At 37.9% G+C, this 21,121-nt stretch overlaps 1 protein-coding gene across 3 annotated transcripts in view; it reads right to left on the reverse strand.

The window, feature by feature from the left end:
* The window catches only part of ntrk2a (neurotrophic tyrosine kinase, receptor, type 2a), a 40,038-nt gene extending 19,403 nt beyond the window's left edge, over positions 1-20,635 (reverse strand). Inside the window, exons 1-12 of one of the 3 annotated variants that reach the window (XM_043247066.1) lie at positions 19,785-20,634; positions 18,885-18,959; positions 18,727-18,798; positions 18,580-18,648; positions 18,210-18,352; positions 14,744-14,880; positions 13,635-13,767; positions 12,697-12,996; positions 12,568-12,594; positions 12,304-12,315; positions 12,179-12,216; positions 11,181-11,280 (exon numbers count right to left, since the gene is read on the reverse strand). In XM_043247066.1, coding sequence (XP_043103001.1) covers positions 11,181-11,280; positions 12,179-12,216; positions 12,304-12,315; positions 12,568-12,594; positions 12,697-12,996; positions 13,635-13,767; positions 14,744-14,880; positions 18,210-18,352; positions 18,580-18,648; positions 18,727-18,798; positions 18,885-18,959; positions 19,785-20,311 — 1,633 coding nt within the window. In that variant the 5' untranslated portion in view covers positions 20,312-20,634. Of the gene's footprint in view, positions 1-11,180; positions 11,281-12,178; positions 12,217-12,303; positions 12,316-12,567; positions 12,595-12,696; positions 12,997-13,634; positions 13,768-14,743; positions 14,881-18,209; positions 18,353-18,579; positions 18,649-18,726; positions 18,799-18,884; positions 18,960-19,784 lie in introns of all 3 variants that reach the window. The other 2 variants (XM_043247067.1, XM_043247068.1) reach the window with 2 other exon arrangements.
* Between the last annotated feature and the right edge of the window lie 486 nt (positions 20,636-21,121).

A 21,121-nucleotide genomic window follows, 5' to 3' on the forward strand; every position in this document is an offset into this window, starting at 1 on the left:
TTATTATCTGCTTAATTAGCACTAATTAAGGCTAATATTCCAATAATATGCATGCTAATAAGTAGCTAATAGGTGTAACCGTAAAATAAAGTGTTACCGCAAAAACTTAAAATACACTAAAACAAATATTTGGTTGATTGAAATACAAGAAACATTAACTGAATTACAATATATATTAAAAAACTTGAAAAATACTATTTTATTTCAGCTAGTTGCAAGGGAAACATTGCAGTCACTAGCTATTAACTAGGACTGAACAATTGGTTGTCAAATAAACAACCTAATCTTATGATGAAAACTTCACAGCAGTTTTCAAAAGAAATGAACACTAAAATGAAACACAACTTAATGAAAAAACGGTAAAAATCCCGTGACAACTGAGCATTAGAGTTATAGCAGCACTAGATGGATATTTCCTATTGAATACGTCAGGGAACGTGCATGGCGCTACGTGTTTCACATCTTTGGTATGTTTTCGTCGTGAGATCAGGCTCCAAATAAGATACGCACTGCCTGTTTCAGAGCTGTTTCAGAGGCATTGTGTTCTTTTACATGTGAGCAGCTCATGATCTGTTGTTTTTTTTAATTATTATTATTTTCTTAAATGCTGTTTTATTTTCACAATATAATTAAAATATTTTAATATCATTACAATTTTTGTACTTTTTGTATTATTATTATTATTACTACATTAAATACTCTTTTTTATTTTACAATGAAAAAGATGTATTTTAACAGTAAAGGTTTTTTTTCATAATAATCTGTCATCAGCGTCATGATCGACATATTCTCAAACAGGCCAAAATCTGTTGCTGTTATATACCTAAAACATGATATATTTTTTTAATTTACAGTGACAGTATTATTTTAACACTAACATTTAATATTTGAATGTATATTTTATTGTCATTAACAATGCTATATTCAATCACATTTTTCTTATCATCATATTATCATATAATTTATTTGTGTATCCATCCATTACTTATCCATCCAAATTGCGCACCCCTACAAACACTGCATTTTAAATTGCAATCACAATTTTTATTTGTATTTAATTTAATTTAATTTGGTGTTGCATTTGTTTAGTCAATCATTTGATTCAATACTATGTTTTATTAAGTCAAAACATATCACTTTAAGTTTGATCTTTTTTTTTTCTATGACATCCAAGTAAAATGTACTTACAATAAAAAAAAAAATCTGTAAAATGTACAGTGAAAAACTGGCAGCTGTGGTTGCCAGAATTGTACTGTAAAAAATACGGTAACAATGTTTTTCGTTTTTACGGTTTTAAGTAAAATTTAAATAAAATTTAAATACAGTAATTTCAACTCATATCAAAATGTTAATATACCAAGCTATTAAAGTACTGAAATGTGTTTTTTACCTTTGAAACACACCGATAACCACCAAATGCGAGTGGCGATGAGAAAGCTGATCACATGATGAACCTAAGCTCATCGCAAACAGCTTTGAATATGAAAATATATAGTGTTCAGTGTCAAAATATGCGATAAACATTCATTTAACAACATTATCTGTGACATAGAACCTTAATAAGCATAACTGATAAGAAAAACTAAAAAGAAACTTTAAAAAAAACAAACATCAAATCCAAACTAAATTTGAAATGCAATGCAGGGAATTCTGAGAACATGACGGCTTACGGCTTTTTCCCGTAAATTTTACAGGAAGTTACCGTTTTTAATGTAGCATTTTCACCATTTTTTTTTACATCACTGTAATGTTTTACGTTGTAGTAAGTACTTAGTAGCAGCCATTGTACTTCCGTAAAACAAAAAGTACTTACCATGTAACTAAGTTATGCAACAGTTTGTAATTATGTAGACATAATAAACTGCTACTGTTACATATTTATCTGTTACACAACTACTTATGTAAACAAAAGATTGTCACATATGTGCTCGAATACATTTCTAATTACATTAAAAACACAGAATATTACACAGGTATAAGGTACTTAAAATAAAGTGTATCAAGATTGTACTTAAGCGTAAGTAGCTGTGTAACAGACTCGGCCTGTAACATATGTGTAACAGTAGCAGCCTGTTACATCTACGTAATTACAAACTGTAACTACGGGCTGTTTCATAATTTAGTTACATGGTAAGTACATTTTATTTTATGTAAGTACAATGGCTGCCACCAAGTACATAATCAGGTATTTACTCTGTATTATGACACCTTAAAATAAAGGTGGGATACGGGTCAGGTTAGGGTGGTATTTAAGAGTGGTAAGTCGATAGTGTAATTTTAAATATAATTACAAAAATGAATTACAGATGTAATTACATATAGGTACTTTCAAAAACATATGTGAAATGTAAAAGCATGTATGTAAACAATAAGTGCATTGTATCACATTATTAATTTAAATGTAAGTACACAACAGTTAAGGCCAGCTGATATAAAGAATACAGTTTTAAAGTAGTTTTTCCAGCACCACTTCAAAAGAGTCCAGTCAAAAGAGTCAGTCACAAAGCAATAACATACCTTTCCTTTCACAAGTCACATCATCCGTAGAGCTAACAGCGCAGGACCTGCAGTTTAATACATTTAGCCTAAACATGAGCGACCGTGATTTTCTGACCAGATCAAAAGCACTGATCTCTTTTCCTGACAAACCCATAAACACGGCTCCAACCGCCCCACTGCGCCGAGGCCGGTTGTGTTGTGAACCGTTCGCAATGAACTGAATAGGACAAAAACCTCATTTCAAAAGAGCTTTTCGGTTTTCCGAGGGAACTTGAACATTCAAGGAAGTAGGCTTTGCAGAAACGCTGCCGACTTTACCTTTCCGCTTCCGCGTTTAAGCCAACGAGCGCTTCTGTGCTCAGGCGTCTGAGATATCACGCTCCCATTCTTCACATCTGTGTTTGTGTGAAGGACACGCGCGGAGAGAGAGAGAGACAGAGAGGAGGAGACGGGGCAAAAGAGGAAATTCTTCCGCCTCACTCTGGGACATGAGACGGCTTGTTTGTTCTGCGTGTTGAACAGCGCTTCTGTCTAAAGCCATTATAAGAGCAGCGGCAGCGGTGTGTTATTATAATAAGTAATGCATTTTACTACATTTCATGACATCTTGATAAATCAGACACTTTAAATTTGATGTGCAATCTCTTTTTGAAGAATAGCAGTACACCATACTTTACGACCCTTATGAACTTATCTGTAATCAAACAGGTCAATATACAAAACACAGTAAATCAAACAAAGACAAACAGAAAATCGTTTTAGGAATGACATTATGACTACATCAAAGCAGCTGTGCATGTCCAGTTAAAATGAACTATAGAGTTTACACTTACGTTAGCTAGTCTAAACTGATAAACGATATGCACAATTTTCACAAAACTAAAGGAAACAATTATGCAATACAGTTCTTCTCATTTCAAATCAACATTATCCGCCCACATTTTTACTTCCATGTAATGTAACGCATCTCTGTATTAATTGAGATTTGACTGAAAAAAAGTTCCCATGTGAAAAAAAAGGATTTGGTAAAAGACAATTACTGACCGATAATGTATTATTGAAAATGTATTATTAAAGTAAATCAAAGCAACGGTGATTTCATGCTGAATTTAAAAGAACAGCTGACCCAAATAAAAAAAAAGGGGTGTGGGGGGGTGGATGCTGAAAATGCAGTCACTCTAAGGACTTCCTGAATGTAGATGAGCTTATTTCTTCATCAGATTCGCATTCCATCGCTTGCTCATCCTCTGGAGTGAATGGGTGCCGTCAGAATGAGAGTCCAAACAGCTGACAAAACATCACAGTAATCCACACCACCCCAGTCCATCCATTATTATCTTGTGAAGCTCAAAGCAGCATGTTTATATGAAACTAATCCGTCATTAAGGCATTTTAAACTTTTACTTCTGGACAAAATATGAATCAATAAAGCATAATAAAACATAAATACCCTGCGTTCCTCTTGAATCAAAATCTACCCACACGTTTGTTTAGAGCACGGATGCTTGATCTGCGCAGATTCCTCTCCAGCAATATTACAGATGACTCATTTGAAGTTGAACGTATCTCAATGATGGATTTGTTTCCGAAAGACACGCAGCTTTTTGCAAATTTTAACCGATGGGCTGGAGCGCTGTGGATCACTGCGATGTTTTTATCAGCTGTTTGGATTCTCATTCTGACGGCACCCATTCAAGCGGTAAATGTGATGCAATGCTAAACTCCTTCGAGTCCGACGAAGACACGAACTCATCTACATCTTGAACGAGTACATTTTGAGCAAATCTGGGTGAGCTAGCCCTTTAAGAATGTCCTCCATTTCTGATGTCCTGCCTCAAATGAAATCAACAACCTGAGCGTCATCTGATAGGCTATTGTTTTAGTAATAGTGTGTACACTAACAGGCCGACAAATGCACAAAATCCAAAAAATATATTAAAAGTGATTTATCTGCATTTTTTACCATACACCAATACGAAAGATAGAAGAAGACGCCGTGCCCCGTGCATACCAGTGTTTTGTTAAAATGAGCACGCCGTCTCGTTTCGCACATATGCGTGTGTGTTTTCACCGCGTGCGAATCTTTATGCTTCAGCTGTCATTTTGCTATCTGGTCATTAAATGTGTGAACAGGGTGAAAAAAGGCCCATCTGCCATGATTCATTTATGAGCGACTCCATTTGGGTGCGACCTGTGCTTCTGTCTTAAAGCACGGCGGGTTCATTCGCCCACTGACACAGATTCTAGCAAGATTCACTCACTTATTCCACTCAGCAAACGCACCGTTCCCCCCCCCCACCCCCCGTTAGATAGAGAACCATTCTTCTGCAGCAGCCAATGAGAATCCGGCCTGTCTAAAACGAGCTATCGCGTGATTGGCTAGGTGGCTTGGCAGCCCCGCGGGGGCGCGGTCGGTCCGGGTTCAGTCCGGTGTGACCGGAGTCATTCTTATCTCGCCACAACCTCGACGGGAACATTGTGAAATAAAACAAAACCTAAAAAGAAGGAGCGTGAGAAACACAACACAACGTTAACATAATGAAACCAAATAATAAGACAGAGCAACACAATAAAAGAAGCAAACGTGACTCAAGTGTAACAATAAACGAACGAAAATGAAAGAAGAAATCATAATAATTTTTGCAATGCGACATTTTAGTAATCTAACTGAAAGAATGTTAGTGCCCAGAGGTTAAAGGCAGAAGCGGTGTGAGAAACATACAGATGAGGGATAGGGTTAGTTACTTTAGTGTGCTAAAATAAGCTAAAATATAAAACTCACGAGCCATTAAACGACGCTCAAAATTGCTGAACATAGGACAAAACTGCTACCAACCTTAGAATGATTATTATTATACATATTATTATTCTGCAAACAACCTACCCAGTACTTAAACGCGCTACTAACTATTAAGAAGCAGCAAATTAAGAGTACATTGAGACGAACGTCATATTTATGGCTTTTTAATAGAATTGTCCTTTTTTAAAAAAAAAAAAAATGCTAATAAGCAAGTAGTTAGAAGACCCTGAAATAAAGTGTTAAAGTTAACAACTACCGTACTAGCTATAAGTATTAAATTAGGAGTTTATCGAGGGAAAAGTCGAAGTTAATAATGAATACGCGTTCTCTATTTTAAGTGTTCCCCAATTATTAAGCAGTTATCATTTTAGTTTTAGCGGGTAACACTTTACAGTAAGGGTCATTAGTTGCATTAACAATGAGCAATAAAGCATTTATTCATCAAGACCATTTGATAACATTAATAGATTTGAAAAAATATTGAAATTTATTTGCTGGTATTTTATAACGCTAGTTCACGTTAACTGGAAACTTATTGTAGAGTGTCACTGTTTTAGCGGACAAAACTTGAAAATGCAGTTGCTTGCGGTTTGTAATCTTTAAAACTGCGTTTTAGGGAAGAGCGCATAAATATTAATTACGTCACGTAACATTTATGACGTTTAAGTGGCCACTAGCTGGAGCTTACCATGTTGAAACAGCCATAATTGTCCCTGGAGGGAGCTAATGGTTAAAATTTTATGGAGCAAACACTCAACATTAATAACAAAATGCTCTGTGAACCAAAAACCAGGAAAAAACTGAAACGGCACGAACCGATCTGTACCGAGAGGTACATCTGTTTCTCACACAGTTTTCGGTTCGTACTTTATGTATCAGCTTCCTAAAAAAAACTATTTCATGCTTCACTGTTGTATTTTGGTTCTCTCTAACCAGAGAGAAGACAGCACGTGATAGTGTTACATTTTCCCCAAGCAGCCCTTTTTATAGACCCGCATTTACTGGTACAAATATATAACTGTAACACGCACATTTATGCGTGATGGGAATGTTACGCAAGTGACTGCGTGTGTTTGTGTGTGTGTGTGTGTGTGTGATCTCAGCTAATGGTGATTCATGCTCTGTGAGAATGATTCATCGTTGGAACAGAGTAACTATGACGCTTGTAACTATGGCAACAGGGCATGTGGTGGGAAGGCAGGTCCACCCCCAAGCTCTTCACACACACACACACACACACACACACACACACACACACACACACACACACTCTCTCTCTCTTCAAGAGCCGACGAACTCTGAATGACAGACGGAAGTCGCCGTTCAGTAATGACAGTTTTTGTAGCACTCAATCAGGACTTATTCTGTTCCTCTTAAAGAGTTCAACAAAATGAGCCATTTAACCCTTTCCTAGCCAACATACAATATAATGACTTTCAAACTGATTTTTTATGCAACATTAATATAATTTTTATATATTTTATATATAGTGCCTGTTACACATAATACATGTTATTAATATAGAAATTATTCAAATCTATCCACAAATGTAACTTTAGCTGGAATGACTTAGTAATTACCATTTAATCACATAATAATACGAGTGCTACGGGAATATTTTAATCATGCAGCATGTATAAGAACAGTATTTGTGGTGTAATGTTAATTAATTAAAAAATACACACATAACTCACTGCATGCTTTCTTTTATAAAAAAACATTTAAGTCTTGTTACTGTTAACTAAATGTATTTACGCAACTGAAACAAGCCTATATAAAAAATATAAATTACATGAAAAATTTTATCTTAAATTAACAATTAAAATGAACAGAAATAAGCTGAAGTATTAAAAGTACTAAAACTGAAATAACAATTTAAGCTAAACAGAAATAGAAACCAAACTAATGAAAATGACAGAAGCACATAAAAAATAATTTAAGCTAAAATGATAATGAAAACTAAAAAATATTAACGGCAAAGGAAACTTTTATATATTAAATAAAACCTAAAATAATACAAGTATAATACTAAAATAACGCTGTTTTTCATATTTATGGTCATTTGAATTGGATATAACTTTAAAAAGTTAAAGTTAAAAATTAAATTAAATAAAAACTAAATAACCCATTTTTAATACTAAAATCGTGTTAACATCCATAATGTTTACATCTTGTGAAAGTACTGCTAAAACCTCAATATAACCTTTCTTTTTTTATTAAAACGATAGTATGCATCACATTTATCATCATTAAATTGTGTTATTGAATGCATATTGACATTATACAGGCCATTGCCACCTTGCTCTCTAGACATCCCATACCGGTCAAGCGCTCGAATGCACTTGAATACTGAGTGCTCTCTTCACAATAACGAAGCATCCGTGCGCTAAGAAACACTGCAGTGTGACCTTGACCCTGCCGGCTGCCCTCAATAAATCCAACGTCCACTGCCTCGTATAGATCAGTGACACTGAGCCAGGGTAGTTTGAGATAATGTGAGCTTAGTCACTTAGAACCTAAACATTATATTTGTTTTACAGTAGTTACAGTAAGATAAGTAGTCCAGTACTGTGTGTTTCTCAAAGCAATGCTCTGCGCTCAAAAGAAGGTAAGCTCCATCCATATAGTGCTAACTAACATTAACTAACAAAGAACAATACATTTATTATAGTATTTATTCGTCTTTGTTAACAGTTAAAAAGCTGATGAACTAACAATACGCAGCTGTATTTTAGATGAGTATTATCATGCATATTACTAGCACATTAAGTGTGACTTCGGTATCACTTTATTTTATGGTCCCTTAACTAGTTGTTGCATGCAACATATATATATATATATATATATATATATATATATATATATATATATATATATATATTATATTTATTAGCTATTTATTAAGCATATATTAATGCCCTATTTATTTTACATCCCTAATCCTGCCTATTACCTAAACCTAAAAATTAAATCACTAATTATTAATAAGCAATGCTAACCAATGTTAACAAATGGAAAACAATTATAATAAAGTTTTAGCAGGTTATTTTATATATAAGCAGACTTTATCTAGACATTTACATACATTTAAAAGCTACCAGAAGATTAATATTTGAAGAAGAAATATTTTAATTATTCAACCTTTCACTTATGGTTGTGAAAAACATTATGGTGCGTTTTAATATTATTTCCAAAGCGAAGCCTTCCCCTGAAGACTTCTGTTATACATTATTATACCATTACGTGTTATAACAGCCTTGGTCGGTTAAAGTTGAGTTCAAAGTAATTTGAAGGAAGTGCCCGCTGTAACATCCCTATAAAAAGCTTTCTCGTCTGATGGTGGAGAATGGAGAATTGTGGGATAGTGGTTGAGGTGCACCTTTAGTTTGTTAACCAAAGGCCACGAGTCCAGGACTGATGATACTTCTGACCTTGACAAGCTTTATTGATTTTTTTGATTCGTCCAAACCAGAGAAAACCGATACCCGTCCTCTGAATCATTGATAAGCAGAAGGTTGCTGACTCTCTCTCTCTCTCTCTCTCTCTCTCTCTCTCTCTCTCTCTCTCTCTCTCTCTGTCTCTCTCTCTCTCTCTCTCTCTCTCTCTCTGTCTCTCTCTATCTCTCTCTCTCTCTCTCTCTCTCTCTCTCTCTCTCTCTCTCTCTCTCTCTCTCTCTCTCTCTCTCTCTCTCTCTCTCTCTCTCTCTCTCTCTCTCTCTCTCTCTCTCTCTCTCTCTCTCTCTCTCTCTCTCTCTCTCTCTCTCTCTCTCTCTCTCTCTCTCTCTCTCTCTCTCTCTCTCTCTCTCTCTCTCTCTCTCTCTCTCTCTCTCTCTCTCTCTCTCTGTCTCTCTCTCTCTCTCTCTCTCTCTCTCTCTCTCTCTCTCTCTCTCTCTCTCTCTCTCTCTCTCTCTCTCTCTCTCTCTCTCTCTCTCTCTCTCTCTCTCTCTCTCTCTCTCTCTCTCTCTCTCTCTCTCTGTCTCTCTCTGTCTCTCTCTCTGTCTCTCTCTCTCTCTCTCTCTCTCTCTCTCTCTCTCTCTCTCTCTGTCTCTCTCTCTCTCTCTCTCTCTCTCTCTCTCTCTCTCTCTCTCTCTCTCTGTCTCTCTCTGTCTCTCTCTCTCTCTCTCTCTCTCTCTCTCTGTCTCTCTCTATCTCTCTCTCTCTCTCTCTCTCTCTCTCTCTCTCTCTCTCTCTCTCTCTCTCTCTCTCTCTCTCTCTCTCAGTGTCAGGCAGATGGAGCGCTGCATCTCTGCAGACAGCCTCACTTCCTGAACCCGAGGGCTACAATTTCACCTCCTTCCATTCCCGCTCCGCTTCCTCTCCTCTCTCAGTGGTATATAGCTAGCTTTTCAATAGACTACAGTGAGACGCTGCATTTTTGTGTGTATATCCACAGCGGAAACGCACCGGAAATCTGAGATCAAAACGTTTTCGCTCAAATTGTGATTCTTATGATACACTTTTAATGTAGAAAAATGTTAAACGGGAGCACTGAAGGCACAATTATAGAAATTTAGCCCGAAACCTCGACATAGGTAAGTAACCGTATATTTTGTCCTTGTGGACAGCCAAGGAGGCACTTACGCACACACGCTCAAGACCACTGTGTGAAAATAAGCCCCTCAGGACGTCTAACTCAACACTTCCTCTCAGAGAAACCACAAAAACAATCACACGCTCTCACTCAGACCAACTGACTATCAAGCTGTCAGGAGCCAAGACCAACTCAAACACTCGTCCGAGTGAAAATAAAAAAAGGCCTTAACATTCAAGCGTCAAACTAAAAAAATCTGCTGCAGAGGTTACTTACACTCGTACAATTTACAAAAAGCAAAAAGAAACGGCAGCTGTGGTTGCGAACATTTCATCATAAAAAAATAGGGTAGCAATATTTCAGGTTTTACATTTGTAACTTAAATTTACCGTAATTTGATTAACTGTAATAATGTTAATATACCAATCCACTGAAATCTGTTCTGTACTTTTGTAATGCACTGAAAAGTACCAAATGCGGGTGGTCATGAGAATAGCCTTTAAATAATAACATATATAGAAGGTGCCATTCACACAAACGCTGAATACCATAATGGGGACACAGAAACAAAACATTAAATTAACAACATTAGTTGTAGCATACAACTCTAAAGTTCAAAACTGATGTAAAAATAACGACAGTGACGTATTGTGGGTCGTCACAAAAACACGTGTGACTGCTCTCTTTAAAATACGGATTCATTTACCATTAGTCCACAAAATTTACATGTACATTTATGCGTTTGGCGGATGTTTTGGAAAGCGATTTACTGGCATTCGAGCTATACATTTTATCGAGTATGTATGTTTCCTGTGATCGAACCCTGAGATCGAACCCGCTGCTGTAACATAATGCTCCACCTATCAAGCTACATAAATCCTAAATCCAGTGCATTAATACGAATGTTTCTGTGGCATGTGTTGCTTAGTGTGGAAATCTTCATGCATGAATTTGTGGTGTGTAATTACTTTTAGTAATTTAGTAAAAACACAATCTATGCATGTTTATCCTCTATGAGAAGTCATTTAGTCAAGACGCTTGGCACAAACCACTGGCAGAGACGAACAAGAATGAAAGAAAACTAGTAGTTATCTATAGTTAATAAAGATAATTCGATATTAGTGTGCACTTCAATATCCTCTATATGAGAAACGCATGTTATAGTAGATGAGGTGTGCATTAGTAATTAGTAAAGCTCATTAGAGTCGAAGCACAGCCTTCCTTTTGCATTCCTCTTTATCAAGTTTCACAAAAGAAAACCCACTCATTCTGCTCAGAACAATGTGTCTTTCCAGAGCTACAGTCCGTAATGAAGCTTTGGCAGAGCCGCGCAGAGCTGAGAGGTGCTTACCTTTGATTCCAAACTTTGAGTTGCGTCCAAACTTCAGAATGACGAGCATCAAGATGAAGCCTGTGAATGTGACCGCCGCGATTCCCACGACCACGTACACCTACGAGCAGAATGGAGAGCCTTCAGCCGGCATGCAATGCTTCGAGCGCGGTTGGGTGAAAAACACGCTTCTTTTACAGAAGTCGTTAAGTTTACGGATTTTAGAGTGTACTCTGCTAATAACTGATTGGGCATCTGGTCACAGATATATCGGTTAATAAAGGCAACATTTTGTCATGAAAGTGTAGATGGCACTGTCTGATAGTTTGTAACTCAATGTAATATAATCATAGCTAATCGGTTACTTTTGCATTAGTAGCCAATGCTGAGCATTCATATACTCGACTAATGCTAGCTGTAGTATATTCAATGCACTTCAGGGCCGACCCTCCACCTCCCCAGCTCCACCTGTATAGATCTGCTTACGGGTGATTTCACGTATGATTTCACGTATGTTATAACATATTGTTTTTTGTTATTTTGTGAATGAAATGAATTCAAATTGACTAAACAAAGTAGGGTTACTTATAATCTTTAAGACAGCCTTTAAAAGACTTAAAAACCTCCATGCATCATGTTGCCTTGCTTTTTCATTTTACGATCTATTTCTATAAGAATGATGTAATATAATTGATCAAATGTTTACATAGACCACTGAACACTCATTTTATATCAATGCGGCTAGATGCTCTATTGCTCAACTGTCTAAAGCTCTTTAATCCAATCATAAACATTAAAAAAAGTAATTATTTTAAAACATCACTGTAATGCATCATATTATATAAAAGGAACGAGCTACTTGAGGGTGTGTGTAATAATGGTGTTTTTTTTTCTTTTTTTTTTTGTTTTAGGCACTCCACCAATGTGTATAAAATCACACTACGTACAACTATTACAGATATGTTTCTTGATTCTAATGCAGGTAAAAATTACTACACAAATAACTGACTTTTACTCACAGCGACTTTGTCCTCGGGCGGTCCAAGAGGAGTGTCGTCTGTTAGAAAGAGAAGAAACACTAAGATTCATGTGCTTTCAGACAGCAGATCTATGATGTGCGTGTTCATGTGTGTTTTGTTCATACCTGTAGTGGGATCTCACACACAAAAAGACAAACAGAAGAAGAAGAAACTTTTAAATAACTTATTCGTATAATAAAGGCTTAATAACACTATAATAATACATGTATTACTTAATAAATTACAATATGGAAGGTCTATCCAAAATGATGGGTTTTTAATGACATATAAATAATGTTAAAATATACATTTCTGGTGAATAATGGCTATGATTGTAATTATCGACATTATTCTAATAATTCGACTATGAAGTCTTAAAAGAGACTCACCATAATACAGTGGATCAGTAACCGATTCTTGATGGATAAACATAGAAAAGACAACAAACAAAGCAACTTCAGACACTTACGGTCTCATTTACTGTAATTGCTTTGATTTGGTTGCATGAATTAACTTACCGTTCCAAGGCTCGTGCATGAAATGCGCAAATACTGCCTTGTGGTCCTCTCCGTATAAATTCTTGGCCAGCAGCGTGTATTTTCCATTGTTGATGTGTGTGGGACTGTCCAGGTGTAAGCACCCGTGGTACTCGCCCTCTGAGTAATCGTGGATCATGGTGCGGATGAAGGGACCCTCCTCCACGGGTTTACCATTTAATAACCAGCTCAGTTTAGGCTCTGGGTTGCCAGACACGCTGAAGGGGATGCACCAGTGGTGGTCTGAGATCGCATCCATCAGCTTGCTGATTGCAGGTGGAACTGGCATCCCAAACAGATGGCATAAGCACACAACAGAAATAACATGCAAGCGTTAATAATAATAAAACGATAATGCATTTCAATAAGGCGTATTCATCTACTTGAAATTATTTTATTTCATTATTAGCTTATTAGGGTTATTATTAGGGTAAGTTCACCCCAAAATGAAAACTTGAAACAACAGGATGTGATATCATCAGCTCAACTGACGCTACGAGAATGCTTATTTTTTGCAAACACAAAAATAACATGATTGACTTAACTATTCTTATCTGACTTGACAAGTTACTTAACTTACTTAAGAATGCATTTGACGTGATAAGCATTTTTTACTATATAGGGGAAAGCTTGCACGCGCATGTGATGCTCTCTGAAATTGCAGAAGACGTAACTTGGAGGAGAAAAAAGTTCTCGTAGTGCCACAAAACTGAAGTTGAGCTTCACTTCAGCTTGGATCGCAGACATAAATGAGATTTTACAGTAACAGTCATATGAAAAACAGATACGTTAAACTGAAATCATTTTTCACGATATTACTGCTTTTACTGCATTTTTATCAAATAAGCGCAACTTTGGTGAGCATAAGAGGCTTCTTTCGAAAAGCATTATGTACGCAAGAATAAATCACGGTAACTTACACAATATGTCCAGGTCCACCGAGGCCTCAGCCTCTCCCACCATGTTCTCAGACCCGCAGGTGATTTTGCATCCGTTGTCCAGAGAAGACACGTTCACGAGCCTGAGCTCTGACATCTGACCTGAGCGCTCGTGCTGCGGGTGTGAGTTACAGACATGTCAATGTCATTTCTATTTAAAGAATACATGCGATTCAACTCCTCCCGATTTACAGACTTCTTATAGCCTTTTTGTGCACGATTCATCGTTGCATGCTGCTCTAAAGAAAATATACTTGTCTTTAAATTAAAATGCAATCATTTGCTATTCCTCTATTCCTCCTCTTTTTTCCCAGTTGGACGAGCATTTGGTTATTCGTGAATTGTTGTTTTTGTGAATATCCTGTCACGCCACATTAAGACAATGGTCTAAAATGGTCTAAATTGTTTTTTGTGCCCCGTTTCATAAATCAAAGGCAAATCTGTTAAAGTCAACAAAAATATTCACGTATTACAAATGTAATCAAATAATTACAAGCAATCCTCACAATAAAACTCTAAAGCGAACGCCACACATATAAGGCAAGTGTTAACAATGCATGACTTTCATAAGGGCTGAAAAAAGATACACTGAAAATAAATTATAATAATAAATATTAAATGAATAAATTGTTGCAAACTATTTATTTTAGCTAGGTATACATTTGAATAAAATATATATATATTTTTTTAATTTAATTTAATTAATTTAATTTAATTTAATTTTTTTAATTTAAATTGCAAGAATATGATACAATGCTCAACATTTGCATGTACATCTCACAATTCTGAACTGTGAGAAATTGCAACATTTAAAAAAAAGGCTGGAATTGCAAGAAATTTTTTTTTTTTTTTTTTTTTGAGAATTCTGAGATATTGAATTCTGAGAATTGAGATCCCCCGAATTGGAAAAAAACTCTCACAATTTAGATTACTATCTCACAATTTAGATTTTTCTTCTCAGAACTGCCATTTCATTCCTTGCAACTTGAATTTTTTTTCTCAGAATTGAAAACAGGAGAATTATAATGAAAAGAATTGCGCCTGAATGGTAACTGTGAAACTTGGTAACTGTGAGATGAGGGTAGAGCTACCTCGTTTGCTGAATTTAATTTGCAGGTGGTCCAGTTGAGAGTCGGTGTGGGGGTTCCTGAGGTGTTGCACGCCAGCGTCACATTTGACCCCTTCTTCATGGTCACTTTAGTGGGCTTCAGAGTCACGGTGGGGAGGACTAGAACGAAAACACAACACAAAACGCTTCATACACTAATTAACAATCAAGAATTACTGGTGAAAACACTCATACTATAAATCGGCACTATTGGTTTTATTTAAATAATATCTAAGGGTCCTCAATACATGTGTGATTTGAAATCAGTTCAAATCAATTAAAAAGATTTTGAACAAAATCAACAAAGTAGATTTTGCCATTCAGAATAAAATGGAATAACGTCTAAACCGCACATTTGCATCTGCATCTACATTCAGGATCTATCTGTATTATATTTCACTGTATTATATTGTTCTGAAACAATGACAGAAATCTCGCTTTTTTTGTATTTTCACGATATATTTAAAGCGACCGTGTTTTAATTCAGAAATATAATCGCTTTTAAAGAAATCTAATGAAAGTAAATTCATTTCAACACAAATGCATTTTAGCAAAGCATTTCGTAAACTGCTAAAAAAATCATTTTTTGTGATTTGATTTCGGAATGAAGTTGCGTTACATTATACTGAAGTATATTTAGCGCTGTCGAACGATTCATTTGCGATTATTTAGAGTGACACCGAAGTGTACAGCACGTTCCATATTCTAGCTCAGAGGTCAGATCACTTGTGCTCCTCGGTCTGCATCACAGGAATGCAGTTCTCGCCCGCGGGGCGCTCTCGCTAAACTCAAGGCCAAAGAGTGCAGACGGCTCTGACCGGCTCTGTCATGAACAGACAGACAAATCAGATCTCTATCTCTAGCTAGCAGCAATTGACATCCTTATCACCGCGTCCCATGGCATCCCTTGCTTCTTCTGCAGGAAACTGCGGCTCAAGCAGCTTTGATCATTTCATAAGAATCGTGCGTGCCTTCTTACGATTTGGATACGATTACGATATCTTGGAGTGTTTTTTTAACATCCGTCACACACTTCACAGACCTTTAGCCTGTTCAGACCGGACAAACTACTATTAATCACTCAGCAGCTCTTTATCCTAGAAATAGCTCGGCTGAAGCGCAAATATTTTATTTTTAATTTATTTATTAGTTGTTGGTTAGGTATATTAAATGAGGCCATCCGCCAAGACGTAGATGAGTTGATGAGACTCTGCAGTGAATGGGTGCCGTCAGAAACAGCTGATAAAAACATCACAATAATCCACGAGTAATTAACAAGACTCAAGACCATCAGGTAACAATGCGAAGTGAATAGCTGCTAGCTTCAAAGAAACCAATCCATCATTAAAACGTTTTTAACTTTTGCTTCTGGCCACAATCCGTAAGTCCATAATCCACTATAACGCTTCCTGCGGTCAAAAGCTCCATCTCCTGTTGTCCTCTCGCATCAAAATCCACCCACATATTTGTTTAAAACTGTTTTGGGTTGTTTTTGCTTGAAAACAGAGCTTAACCTGCTTTTCTCTCTTGATTTAGAGGAGATGACTTGAACTGGAGACTGGGGTATTATGGATTAAGGGCTTGTATATTAGCTGTAGGCAACGGTTTTAAGTTAAAACCCTAACCCAAACACACAGCTGGTAATTGTTGGACTGGAGTGGCGTGGATTACTTGTGGATTATTGTGTTGTTTTCATCAGCTGCTTGGACTCTGACGGCACCCATTCACTGCAGAGCTTCCATTCGTGAGCAAGTGATATAACGTTACATTTCTCCGAATCGGTTCCAACAATCAGTCTTAGGCTGACTAAACTTGCTCTAAGTGCCTCTATTATGGTTTTAGGACCCCCTTAACAACAGGGTGACATGCATGCAAGATCATTGTCTTATAATACGCATTTATTTTTACCTTATTTGCTCACAGACTCCCAAAATATTCATTTATCAATGTATTTTTCCAAACTTTTGTATTCATTTGTATTACGCTAATCTGCTGTCGACCGGTGTCATTTTCATCTCGTCTCCATCTGTAATGTTTGTGAATGCTGCTTTGTTTAGAGCGTTACCAAGGAAACCGCTGTATTACCGCCTGAATAGCGGCATCTAGTGGTGGAGAACGAATTAGCATTTTCATTCAGACCAACACGCTAATGTTTCGCGGCGTCGGCTTGGGATTCCTTTAAAAAAAACGATTCGTTTCGATGATTCAGAGTCAGATACCGTTTCTTTTGAGACACAATAACCTCACACGCTGCAGGACGTTTTCATTTACCGAATGCTGTGTTACGCACCGCATTAAAGCCATTTAAAGCGAAAATCCATAATTTTTTATTCCTCTAAAGGGATAGTTCGCCGAAAAAACGAAACGTTATGTCATCTGTTTTCGAGTTTAAAACGCACCGACAAAACATCTCTCATGAGCGTTCGTTGAAACGATTCACTGGAGCAGCTCATTTTCTTTCATGGCACTAAAAAAAGAAGGAAAAAAAAAGCAAAGGAAAGACAGCGTTTGGCCACGGGCCAGCAGACGCTCAGTGCTAAATGTCTCAGTGTTTTTGCATTCTGGGGATCCCCCCGTCTGTCTCTATTTTTCCCTTTTCCTCCCTCGCTCTCTTGTCCTCTCTTCCTCCCTCGAGGGCCTTCTTCTGTGGTATTGCTTAAAATAGGCCTGGCTGGAGGCTGATCTTCGGATCAATAATTATCTGCGTCTCAAGCCGCAGTCATAAAACTACAGCCTGGACAAACGGCATCTTGCCAAACAAACAAACCTAAACTTCAGCCTTAAATATCAGACAACAGCTGCTCTGAGTGAAATCATCACGTAAAATGACAAGCTCGCTTTAAGATACGCTGATTCTTAGTCTTTAGTGAGTCGACAGCTTTGACAGATTCAGCTCGTGATGAAAGAAAGATAAAGGCTGGTATTATTAACTAAACTAAAACTATTGGTAAATATAAAAAGTAGTTATTGTGTGACCAATAAAATAAATATTAAAATAACAACACGAAACCCTCATATATATGTATGTAAAAGATTAATAAATATGTGATTGCTATTGTTGCGCGCTGATGTAATTAATTAACTAATTCATATTTATCAGGGGTTTTATTATTTAATTTTTCCCTCTGTTCTATTTCAAGAGTGATTTTTAGTTAGTTTAGTTGGTTAAAAATGTAAATGTAATTCACTTGGCTGTGAAACAGGACACTACACCGTGCCGCCTTCGTCTAAAGCCGGTTCCATTAAAGCTGGTGACGACATCTATAGGACTTTGTAACGCGTTCACGAAGCAGTTTTTTTCTCAGCGCGATTAAATGATCTGAAATGACACAGGGTTCTGGTTGAAACCGAACTTCGGGGCCCTTCGGAGTTACACGCAGAGCAGCAGCGGTAGAAAACGCAGGGCATTCGTTGGTGATACGGGCCTCTGTACTTCGTCTGGTTCTCACCACAGTTGGGCAGCGTGAGCGTAGACAGCGCCGTCCTCTTTCCTCCCTCCTCCACACACAGCAGGTCCTCGGCCTCCTCTCCTCTCCACTGCTTCAGCCACACGTTTTCACATATGCACTGCAAAGGATTGCCTGCCAGCAACCTGCAGCACGCAAAACACACACGTAAGCCGACAGGACCGCATTGTCATACATCATTACGGCGCACGCGAATAATATTTGGCAACCGGCGTAACTAATTTTATCAGCGACCCTATCTAAACGTGTTTGAATAAATGCTGCTTTTCCGCGCATTTCGTGTCAAATCAAGGTTTACTGGCGCATGCTGGTTATCGCATGCTATAATACGCCTTCAGCAATAGAGACTCACAGGTACGAGATGTTCAGATGACGAAACGTCCTCCAAGATAGATTGGACAGAATATTCTCTTTGAGGTTCCTGTAAAAGAGCACAACGATTAGCGCTGGCAAATGCGCGATTCGACTTTTAATGTCAATCCAAAACCAAAGCGCTCACAGATACTGCAGTTTCGGGTTGCTCTGAAAGGCCTGCCTGGAAACGTATGCCAGCCTGGTGTTCGTTACAGTTCTGCGGGATGAAAAAAAACGTCCCATTAATTTCCATCGCAGCACAGCGTGAAGATCGCGAAAAGCTGTTCCACGTTTAATACTCACAGGTTTCTGAGGTTGTGATACGAGTCGAGGTCTTTTTCATTAATGGATTTGAAGCTGATTTGATTTGCGATGTATCTGTAAACAACAAGAACAATCCCGCTTAAGGAGACGCCATTCCAACAGAAATAATTTCGGGAACACTTTAAATTAAGGTTAATGCTAATTAATGCTGACGTTAGCGAATACTGAAACTAAGATGAATGCCGGAGTTAGTACTGTTCATTCTTCACGTTCAACAGTTATCTAATTAACCTTATGTGTAATACATACGAGTCTTTTTTATAAAGATAGAAGTATATAAAGTTCAAGATACCTAATTAAAGTCGGTCAAAATGATTCACAGCTTTTGTGTGAAACGGCTTAAGAGAAGCAGAACCGCAGCAGTTATTGTTGAGCAATAATAAAAGCGTATTTTAAATGTGACACTGAACTACAATCCCAGTCATGACGGTCAGAGTTTTTTTTCGTTTATAATAAATAATCTTTCCGCTGATGTATGGTGTGTTAGGATACAGCAATATTTGGATACAAGTGTTTGACAATCTAGAATCCAAGGAAGCAAAAACATATAAATATTAAGAAGATAATCTTTAATGCTGTGAAAGAAAAGTTCTCAGCAATGCACATTATTAATCAAAAATGTTTTTGCTGTAGGAAACCTACAAACTATCTTTATGGACCATTATGTTTACTTAATACCCTAATCGTGTTTTGCATGAAATAAACATGTATTATTTTTACCTATGCGATGTATTGTGGGCTTTTTCTACAAATATACCCATGCTACTTAAGGTTTCGTGGGCACATACGACTTTGGCACAGTAGCCTGTCCTAATTTAAGCAGACTATCGGGCAATTGCAGCATGCATCGTCTTCGGTGACCTCTTCTTCACAACTTACATGTCTGTGATGTTCTCCATCTCTGCCTCGGACTGCAGCATGGGAAAAGCCACGATGCTGCGCTCCGCGTCCACGCACGAGATCCGCGCGCCGGTGCACGTGCAGAGCTCCGGACAAGCGGCGCCGGGCCTCCAGAGCGCGAGCAGCAGCAGCAGCAGCAGAGCCCGACCGAAGCCCCAGCCCGCCATGCCGAAGCCCCCCGACAGCAGGCTCATCCCCGGGTCCTCGCCTCCAGATTTGAGACCCCTGCGATCCAACGCGCGGAGAGAGCGCAAAAAACACACGCGCCCGCGTCGACCTTGTCTCGCGTTCCCGTCTGCGCGAAGCGCGCGCGTTCCTCTCCTCCTCTCGCCCGCGTTTGCCTCGCTCTGCCTAGGGGCGAACGACCGAGACGCCGGCGTTGACGACGCGTCCGCTGAGCTCGGATAAGACGCGCTCTTGGGAAGCGCGAGCGCTGGAGTGAGGGAGCGCGAGCGCTGGATGATGCGCAGCGCGTCCGAGGGGAGGAGACGAGGAGAGGAGATCATTCAAACGCTTCATTGATTATTGACAACGCGCGGCGGCATCCTTGCGCCCATCGAGCCTTTAGACCTTGAGGCGCGTGAATTATGGATCATTCGCATGTTGTGGTTTGGTTATCGGCGTAAACCAGGGCCGGTCTCCTCACAGGCGTGTTTCTCAGATTATGGTCGTGCCAGCGCCAGACAGATGCGGTTTACGCACGGCTCTAGAGCTGCGTTTGCTTCGCGGATGAATCGTTTTTAATGAATCTTTAAATGAACGAATTGTTCTCGCGTCTTCTGTGCACTGACTCACAGTCCTCTCTCTCTCTCTCTTTGCGGAGTCTTCTGAGTTCAGTCCGATTCATGACCAGGGAAAAACATAAAAAGGGGTGTGAGAGTAACGTGTAAAGAAACCACTACAAACGATTAAAATGGCGTTAATGGAATTCATCGTGGATTTTATTTAGGCTAACACTTTCACAATAGTAGACTAATATAATAATATAAATATTTTATGTACATCTGAACAATACTCTATAAGTATTTTGTAATTGTACACTTCATAGCATTGTGCTTTAGAGGTAGCATAAATGTGCCTGTAATTAATCATAACCTGCCAGTTCACCCCTCAAAAATAAAAATGCTGTCATCAATTAATTAACTAATTAATTAATTCTCATGTCGTTTCAATTAGTTGCTGGTAGACGATGACTTCCATAACTAACCAACCAACTAAATATAGAAGTCAATGGCTTCTATAAAAACACGCCTTGTCTATATATTTGTGTTCAAAAGAAGAAGATAATTTGGGTTTGAAACAAGATTAAATTTATT

The sequence above is a fragment of the Puntigrus tetrazona genome, chromosome 8 (genome assembly GCF_018831695.1).
Source record: "Puntigrus tetrazona isolate hp1 chromosome 8, ASM1883169v1, whole genome shotgun sequence".
Lineage (NCBI taxonomy): Eukaryota > Metazoa > Chordata > Actinopteri > Cypriniformes > Cyprinidae > Puntigrus > Puntigrus tetrazona.